This window comes from Rhipicephalus sanguineus, chromosome 3, assembly GCF_013339695.2.
Source record: "Rhipicephalus sanguineus isolate Rsan-2018 chromosome 3, BIME_Rsan_1.4, whole genome shotgun sequence".
Taxonomy (NCBI): Eukaryota; Metazoa; Arthropoda; class Arachnida; order Ixodida; family Ixodidae; genus Rhipicephalus; species Rhipicephalus sanguineus.
Window position 1 is genome coordinate 28042274 of NC_051178.1, and position 9915 is coordinate 28052188.

At 46.8% G+C, this 9915-nt stretch overlaps 1 protein-coding gene across 3 annotated transcripts in view; it reads left to right on the forward strand.

Annotated features, from left to right (window-relative positions):
- LOC119386516 (juvenile hormone acid O-methyltransferase) overlaps positions 1–8930 on the forward strand; it is a 56221-nt gene extending 47291 nt beyond the window's left edge. For all 3 annotated transcript variants that reach the window (XM_037653782.2, XM_049413156.1, XM_049413157.1), the window contains one exon: positions 8044–8930. In XM_037653782.2, coding sequence (XP_037509710.1) covers positions 8044–8207 — 164 coding nt within the window. In that variant the 3' untranslated portion in view covers positions 8208–8930. The remainder of the gene's footprint in view (positions 1–8043) is intronic.
- The last annotated feature ends 985 nt before the right edge of the window (positions 8931–9915 follow it).

The window sequence follows — 9915 nt, forward strand, 5'->3', positions numbered from 1 at the left end:
AGTCAGTCTCCTAGTTCTTTTTTTCCAATGTGCGTCCACGGTCTTCCTATACAAATAGAGAAACACCTTCTCTGCCCATCTGCTCTCGTTCATATTCCTTAGCCTCTCTTCGAACCTCATTTTGCTCGGAGCTTCCCTCAACTCAAAACTTGCCCATCCCATATCACCCTTTACGCCCTCATTTGTCATCTTCCCTTCAGCGACCAACGCGAGGCATCCTAGAGTCATTTGATTCACATGCATTCATGATTGTACCTCTGACCTCTGAGGGATACCGACGGTTTGCTCACGCACCCTTCCTTCCCCTTCTCTTTCAATGTAAAAAGCTTGCATCACCTCCCTAGTGGACATGTCCCGATGGTTAAACAAACAGGTGGTTTCCTCTGCCATCGGTTGGCAGCCACACTCTCTTGAGTGAGCTGGTAAGTGCATACCTCCAGAAGTCGTTGACGAGGATGTTCTCTCAGTCTGATATTAACGCAACGCCCGGTTTGTCCTATATCCACCCACCCTCCTCGCATGAAAATGGCACCCTGTAAACAACACATGATTTATAATAATATCTGTTGTTTTTCTTGTCCGGACACAACGCACATGTCTTGCGCAAACCCGAAGTTCTTCCATGCAAGGAGGAGGAGGAGAAGAAAAACGGAAAGACAGGGAGGTTAGCCAGTTCTCAGACCGCTGGCTACCCTGTGCTGGGGAAAGGGGACGGGGAGTGAAAGATGATAGAAAAGAGATGTTACAAAATGAAGAAAAAGAAGAAAAAAGAACAATAATACGATAAACGACACTGCTTAAAGTCTGTCTTGAGACTAGTTGTGCGCAAAAACGCAACAACGCTTTCAAAGCTTTCCGTGCCGAGGACGGTTTCGGCCAGTATCCTAAGATCTTTTCCTCCGACAGTGGACGATTGTCAAGTCTATCAAACACTTTGGACAGTTCTTCTCTAGGTGCACTGAAGCGCGGACATTCACAGAGAAGATGGGCGATTGTCTCCTCACAGCTACAGTTATCACATGTCGGGCTGCTGCCATTCCAATTCGAAATGAGTAGGATTTCGTGAAGGCCGCCCCAAGCCACAGGCGGCACAGGAGCGTCTGCTCAGCTCTAGTTATTCCCGACGGAAGACGGAGCTGTAGATTCGGGTCCAAGTTGTGAAGACAGGCGTTGGTAAATTCCGCCGAGTTCCACTGTGCCAGTGTCAGTTGACGTGCAAGTGAACGAAGCCTTGTTGCGGCGTCTGTTCTTGACAGCGGTATAGCTGCACAATGGAGAGCATCATCGGCAGATCGGGCGGCTTCATCAGCACGGCCATTTCCGTAGATACTGTAATGGCCGGGTATCCACTGATATGTTGTACTGTGCTACTTCTCAATGGCGCGGTGATGAAGCAGTCTTATGTCAGCGACTAACTGTTCATATGGTCCATGACGATATGGTGACATAATGCATTGGAGGGCTGCTTTTGTGTCGGAGAAGACTAACCACGCCTGTGGCGGTTCTTCAACTACTAACTCTAGAGCAGAACGTAAGGCGGTGAGTTATGCAGCCGTCGATGATGTCAAATGCCACGTCTTGAACTTTATGGTGACGGATTTCTCGGGTATGACCACTGCCCCTGCTGAGCTTGTAGAAGAAACTGAACCGCCAGTGTAAATGTGAAGGAGTCCACTGTGTTTTTCATGCAGGAACAATACAGTGGCTTGTTGTAGGGCCAGATATGACGGCTGTTTTTTTCTTTCGTATACCGGGAATGATTGTCAGGGCTTCCAGTGTATGTAGAGACCACAACGGCAACGGCGGTCTTGCTGCGTGCGTGAAGTTCGTGGGAATCACTGCGCGATGCGAAGCAATAATACCGCTGAACGCAGAGTGTGGCCTAGCAGCTAGAAGTGAGGCGAGGTGGTGTGATGGAATCCGCGCAACATGTCTTATGTACTTACATTCTCAAAGCATCGACGCGAATGTATGTTGTGTTTGGGTGATCACGAGCGATCACGACAGTCGCTGCTGAGGGCGCGCATCTCGAAAGCCCAAGGCATATCCTCAGTGCTTGTGCTTTTATCGACTGGAGTACGCGTACGTTTGTTCTTCGGGTCCTGCCCAGTACTGGTAAACTGTGGCGCATGAAGCCGAGGAAAAGTGCAGTATACAGTTGAAGCATCTCTCATACAGATGCACCCCACGATTTTCCCGCAACAAACCTTAGGACGTGTGTGATCATGGCGAGTTTCTTTTTCATGTAGGCGATCTGGGGCCTCCAGGACAAATCGCCATCTATGATTACTCCCAGGAAACGGTGGGTCTTCATATAGATAATAGCGCGCCCATTGATTTTGATGACGTATGTGGTCATTACCTTCCGCGTTAACGCAACCAGTGTGCATTCCTCAGACGACAGTTCCAGTCCCCGTCCTTGGAGGTAGTTTGCCGTCAGTGTAGCCGCTCGCTGAAGCCTGGCTCGTACGTGTAGACGCGTGACCCCTGACGCCCAGATGCAGATGTCGTCTGCGTATATTGACAGATGTAAAGACCGCGGAAGAACGTCAACAAGACCGATGAGCGCAAGGTCAAAGAGTATGGGGCTCAGGACTCCCCCTTGAGGTACGCCACGACAAGTACAATGTTGCGTTGTTGTACCACCTTCTGTCTGCAGCCAACCCACTTGCCGTATTCTTCAAGCAATGGGAAAATTTATGCACGTAGGAGACCACAAGTGGTCTCTTTTCATTGCCCACACTTTCTTTTATCCTACGCCTCTGGTTCACTCCTTTGACGCACTTGATTAAATTTTGACGGATCCTGAAGATTTCCGTATCAGTGTAGCCCACCGATTTCAGTTGTGGAGGCAGGTAGATTTTTTTCCAAGACAGTTTGGTGGTTGCCTGCTCCACTGAGCCAACATACAGACAACAGCACCGCCTGGATTATTGCGGGTGACGTCCAAGAGAATCACCGAGATCCTTTGGTGATTGCTCTACCCCCGACGACGTTTACAAGGTTTTGAGCCTGGAACACGAGTTCGCTTTGGACCTAATGTTCCAGCGGCGGAAAAGGTTGTATTGTGAAGGACCATTTCCCAGTGTGTGCGTGAAGACGAGGAAGTAAGATGCGTGTCTGATTGTGTTGACGTGTGCGCTCAGACGTCGTTAGTTAGGTGAAGGCCTTCGCCTGACAAGTTTTTCATGGAATTTTTGGAGGGAAACAGTCTTAGGGTATGCCTTTCAGATAAGGAAGGAAGGTTCGTGCTGATGACGGAGGGTGTTTGTATGAAAAAAATCTGAAACAGCTGTTTGAAAGAATTTCAGCAGAGTTGACGCAAAAACAGGCAAGGTGAAACAGCATGCCATTGCTATGCTGCAACATACGAATCTGTGCAGTCTCGTCAATAAAATAAAAAATTCAAAACAATTAAACTTGCAGGTTTTCCTCCCAGTAAAACCCCACAAACTGAATTCTTCGTTCAGAGTCATCATTTCTGAAAAAGGAACTTGGCTATCTGGAATATTTACTTACCTGTAGACGCACCTAGAAGCCCTCAATGTAGTCGATCCTTGTTCAGTTAAGAACTCGGAAGGTGTAGTTGATTTCCTCAGAACAAGCCACCCGGGTTCATGTGCGGCTTTCAGCATCGACATTGAGGACATGTTTTACTCCTTACCTAACACTGAACATCTGCGGAATGGAAATCTTGCTTTGATGAGGGAAATAATGAAGCCAAGTTTGTTAACAGTTGTGGCATTTCCTTGGAAAGCTTTCGAGAATCGGCGTTTTACCTGCGGTCTGTGTTTGCGGAATGGAAAGGGAGCATATTTGTCCAAAAACGGAGGCTTTGTATTGGTTCTAAGGTGGCACTGGTTTTAAGACATGTTTTCCTGGGTCAAGTTGACAGGTCTATCGCCGAGAAGCTACGCGACCTGACCTGCCGTGTTTTCCGTTATGTCGATGGTTTATCGATCACCTTTAAAACCGACAACCAGCCTAGCAAGACAAGCGATATCTTAAACGTTTTTAAGAAGGCTGGAAATGGGCTAAAGTTCACCTTCGAGCTGCCTAGTTCCTCGATATTAGACTGCGTTTTCATGAGGAGGTTCTTGCCGTCACCGTCATGTCTCGGATATGTATGTATATATCAATAAACTCCACGAAGAAAAATAAATCGGAAAAATATTTCCGAAGTGCGCTGTCGGCATTGGAACCTTCAACCCCTCGCTCCGCAGCGCGCTGCTTTAAACAACTCGGCCAGGTGCCACCAACTGTTTAGCATAACAACGCCGAGCTATTTATATGCATCATTTAACTCAAACGGTACGCAGAACTAGGAGGTATTTCAGTGTGTGTAGTATCACGCGCGACATTGCCCGAAGGGCGCGCTTTAAAGCAACGCTCCTGCATTTTCTTCCAGTTTGAAAGCTGCCCTTGAGACGCGCACTAAAATGTGGCGCATTTCTGTACCCACTGACGATGTGGAACGCCGAGTAAGCGATGCGCCGAACGCCATCGCGCGGCAGGAGGCGCGGAGGAGTCGCTCCACGTGCCGCCGTTATAAAGAAAAAGAAGTCTAAGATCGTTCGGTTGCAGCGCGCTCCTCAAACACGAAGAAGTAACAACCGTAACAGTTCGTTCGCGCTCGTCCTGTGTGTACGTGTGCGTTCTTTTCGAGTGTCCTGCCCTATGTTTGAGCAGCACGCTGCAAGTGTAGGCCTGTGACCGTTGTTTTCGCGGCCGTCCTGTGTGTGTTTGTTTCTTCAGTCCATTGCACTCCAGTGGCGCGTTTAAACAATCGAGCTGCATGCCATTCTTTGTGTGACATTCTAATTTGTTGCTGTCGCATTCATTGCTTAGCCGTTACGGCGAAACTGTTACTTTTTTCTTTCACTTTTTCTGGTTTTCCGCATTACTACCTGTCAAAGAGTCCTCCTGGATGTCTTCTTTGTTAGTAGCTACCGCAGACTCTGAAGGGCCCGCGTGCCTCTCAGAAAAGCTACTACGCGTCCTGCTAGTCGCCAGCCCACCTGATGTCCAAGCCTCTTATCGAAGTGAATTCTGTCTCTTCGGAAACCACCTCACCTGTGCACTTCCCTGTTTGTTTCAACCACCTCGAAAGCTTTCTCTCGCCTCATACACCATATCGCGTATGTTATAAAGTGCGGTGGGATAGTGAAATAAGGACCGGGCTTCACACAATACGAATTACGTAACTAGTGGGTCGTTTAAAGCTTCCAACCCATTACAAAAGGCTCAGTCATAATTCTTCATCGTCATCAGCCGTCACATCAAGAAAGTGCACTTAATGCCTTACAGATGGTACCTCACTTCTCCGAATGACGAGTAATGTCGTGGTGGGTGTTTCCCAACTTCACAAAAATTATGATTTGTGGCGTAGTGGTTACGTGGCTAGCGGACTTCTATTAGTTCCTACAGGAGAGTTTATAACAGTCCCTAGAAATGCCACTCTTCGAGCTTTCGCTGTGAATGTGCTGCGCTCTCCGCGCACGTCTGGCGTCTTTTTTTTTTTTTTTTTTTGACCCGCTTGCCTCATGACTGATCCTAGCGTATGTCCTGGGAACATCCCTATTGAAACTCGGTTATCACCTTTCACCCTCTCCTTGATTTCCACTGCGCATTGAATTAAATACGAGTCACCGGTGATATTGACCTGCTCAGACAATTCTACTGAAGAGTCCTGCACCTGGCTGCTGACTAGGTGACTAGTGGAATAAAAACCAAACGACTGCCACAGGAAAAAACAGTACAATGTAATGAGCCCAATTAAGCTTTACGCTAATGGCTTATGTACTCATAAAGCTAGAGATAGAGGCAAGCTCAAATCATGCAGAAACACTTATCTGTCGTTGTCTTTCCGGAGCCCTTGAAAAAGACGTCCTTCCCCTAGCACTCCAACACCGCAACATAGCAAATGGCGCAGCCGCGCCCCTTCCGGCGATAAGAGGCATTCTTCCTCAGTCGCTCCACTGTCACGCTCCTCCGTTCGCGCCAATAGGATACTATCATAGTTCACTACAACTGAGGTCGTCGACGTTCTCGTTATTAACGTATCGTCACAGAGCGCTTGGGGGCGCGCTGAACGCGTCACAGCACTGTCGATGTCGCAGGGTGCTGAATGCCCCGTTGAACCTTCGTAGGCTGTTCATCCTCGAAATAATATAACTTCCACGTAACGGACGCAGTTCATACTTCGGCAAAAGAACTTATGCATACCGTGCTATCAAGTGAAGGGCACATCTCGAACTTAAAATTTACGTCGCTACTCCTTTAAACGGACCCTGTAACACTTTTCCAAGTAACAGTCGAATGGATTTATCAAATGATTTTTTGTGCCTGACGAATCGGGCACCGCAAAATTTTTTAGAATCGCTCACGTACGAGTGACAGAGATCGGTCGCATGCTTTCAGTGCTTTGTTCTCTCGTTCCGACGAGGACACTGTAACCTAAGCAAGGGGAAAAGAAGTTGCGTCACGCGCGCGTCATGACCTTGAGCACTTTTTCTTTTTTTCTCCGAACGCACGGCTTACTTTCAGTGTGATCACGCGCACGCGCGTGGGCCCTGGCGGCATCCCGCGACGGGCGCAGTAACTATACAGCTCACGATGTTCAAATCAGCCAACGGCCCAAAATTTGGGTGTATAGCGCGGTCATTTTGGTACATAACATCGTTTGTAGGAAGAAGAGGGAACGATATTTAGCTGACTTTGAGAATTAATTGTAAGGTCAAGACCACGTGCTGCGCTGTAAAGTTTGGCTCCCGTGTTCTCAAAAACCTCGACTGCCTATCGGCGGCATTTTCTGACCAAGCTAAGAAAGCGTTGCAGGAGCTCTTTAACAGCTCTGCTGTTGAGAAACTTTAGGCGACTTTGATGTAACATTTAAGTGTATTTAATGCTAACTCCTGGTGTTTGGTGAACTTTTGGTTCACATGGGTAGTCTTTAGAGTGAAAGAAGGGTGCTCTGTAGTGGGTATATATAATCTTAATACCACATGCCCTCTACAGAACCATTCGCACTTTCAATGAACTCCCTAAATTCAGTAAGCGCACTCGACGAGCTCAGCTGCGCTTCCCAATGTGTGGGCTGCGGAGTAAACTCAGGCTGCGAACCATTGCGCTGCCGATGGGACTCGCAGTGGCCACGTTGACAGCTCGTTGTTGAGATCTGCTTTACCAGGTGTCGCAACGGTCCCAGCTGCTTACAAGAAAACTGTCTGCTGTTTCAATGAACACGTTCAAGCAATTTTGATTATTTACCCTGACACCTAATTGGCCCTTATCTTACGTGATATCGTGCTCCAACATCATATGTACTCTATACAAGTCCTAACTTAAACCATTACCGCCTTTGTATGAGTTTGTGTCTTTATTCGCTCTGATAACATTTGATTCAACGCTCAACTTCGGGTAGGCTTGGGGTGACTTCGGGTGTGCTTCTTGTAAAACATAATGTCGCTAGATGCTAGCGCCATAAAAACGGTCTTTTTAAGGAACGCTTTCTCTGATTAGCTTTCAGTTATGAGCAACTGAGTAACTGCAGAGGGAACTAATGCCAAAATAATAGGCTTGATAGAGGAATAATACAGAATGTGGCGCTCACGTGTTGCACTGTAAATCTTCAGACAGTTATTTTGTTCCGTGTTCGCCTAGAAAATAACTAGAACAAACAGATTAGATGCGTGTGTAGATATGATGGCCACTATGCATATACGCAGGCATAATTTTATACATGCTGCCGTGCGTTGAGGAACGTAAGTCGGTGACGCAATTTTTGTTTTAAATATTGGCCTCTGGGCACCTTTGGTGAAGATGTAGGACGAGTCCGCAAATGTTATTGAGAGGTGCGATCTTCTTAAGATGGCTCCAGTGAAATCTCATTGCCTGCCATCTACTGACTGCATAAAACTAGTAGACGCAAAAAAAATGGTCTGCTTCACTTTGGGGTTGCTTACATCAGTGCGTGCCTCATGTAGAGGTGAAGTCAAGTGCTCAAACCTCTGTTGTAGACGGCCTACTCTGTTTTTCTTGCAGAAATGTTCCTGATGGCCAATCCCGTGTCCCCCATGCTACCGGAAGAGGAGAAGGCGCGATTCATAGAAGACGCGAGGAAACATGTGCCTGCATGGCGTGATGAATACCAGGAGAATAATCCACTTGCATTCGCCAGCTTCGTAGTGCATGCATCAAAGCCTTAATGTTCGCTCTAATAATACAGAAATCTTTTCTTTAAACAGCTAAAATCTCTGCGGTGGCGTACGAATTTCAGATAACTTCCATTTAAACGCAAATTATTACGGTTCTTCTGAAGAATGCACCTAACGGATGCATTCATTATGACATTTAACAACACTTGAAGAAAAAAATGCTGTGAGTCGTACATTCTTTTAGCGTGCGGAGCGCTATAATTCATTTCTGGAGCACAGACCAAGGACATCTTCTAAGACCTCTTTATCGGTATCCTGGGAGCGTTTACCAATGACCTTGAGGTATCCGCGTAAGTCCTTGCTAAAAGAAATGTGCACTGTATTAACAATAGTTCAACGCTTAACACACAGCCATTAAACAAAAAAAAATTAGGTTATTTTTCTCACAAGCAGCAGTCAATGATTTCACGCGTTTCGGTAAAAATGTTGTATACGTGTTAAAAAAATAGGTAAAAGAGCAGCGAGGCAGAGTTCACTGAGGTCCGTTCACAGAATAACACGAAAAACAAAACACACAAAATACAGTCCCGTCACCCAACACTATTGTTCACTTTAAAAGTAGCTACACCAACACCGTCTATGCTGTGAATAACACTACACAACTTTCTTCACAATAGTACAAATGTCGGAGTCATAGGCGTATCTACTGGAGGGGCAAGGGGGACGCTGACCCCCTTGCGCCTCCGGTACATACGCTAGCCCCCCTGGTCATTGCCGGCGGCAAGCTGGGAAACTAACAAGTCAGGCAAAGTTTTACTTGAACGCAGCAAGCACGTAATTATGTAATAAATTCTGTCCTACGAATCTGCTGTGACGACTGTCCTCCGTCTTTCATGACCAGGCACTGTAGGCTCGCTATGCGGCGGGCTGCCTATGCGACGCCTTCAGGCCTTGCGCTCGAGCATGGCAGAGGAGGCTATCGCTCAGCAGGGGCTCCATAACATTAGTCATTAGGGCAATCTCTAATGATTTTATTTTGTTCTGCCTGGCCTGAAATTTACGTAATCGGCGACGAAAATACGGGCGAGAACCAGTAACCGTTTTCTCGCCCGATCAAGTGCTCTTCCTGTTCCATGATATTTTTTCTTTCTTTGAAAACGAATAGCATCGCCGCTGCTTCACATCTAAGCTGCTGTGAGTTGATGAGTGTGCAGAAGTGTCAGGTATTTTAGTTGTGCCGAGCCAGGAGAGCTAAAAAAGGTTTCCGCTTTAGTCTCTGATTAACCTGCTGCACCTTGTTTATCATAAGGTAGCCTGCAACGATCGCCGCGGCTTGTAACAAGCCGATAAATAAGGCAGTGGACTCGAGCACACTGAGAAGCCCAGCTTTCACATTTGCCCCATAACTTGATCTACCTGACTGGAGAGATGATTAGCGTCCACACTTTTCTGAACTAAGAATACTGCCCACCTGCAAGGGTTGTGTCTGTTCCTAATTATGTTTATTTCTCTCTCCACCTCTCTCTCAGCAAAGATAAGTTCACAGAGAGTTGTATAGGCGCAAAAACAGCTCAACATCATTACACTATGTCTGAAAGTATCTATAACACCCATATAATTCCGTCTCACCAGCTATTATAAGTAGCCGCTTCCAATGTGATTGGCGGGCAGCCTTCTTAAATTACGTTCATGATGAGACACTGTCTGGCTATTAAAAAAAAGTTATTATTCGCCATAGTAATTCGTTGTTTATTGTGCA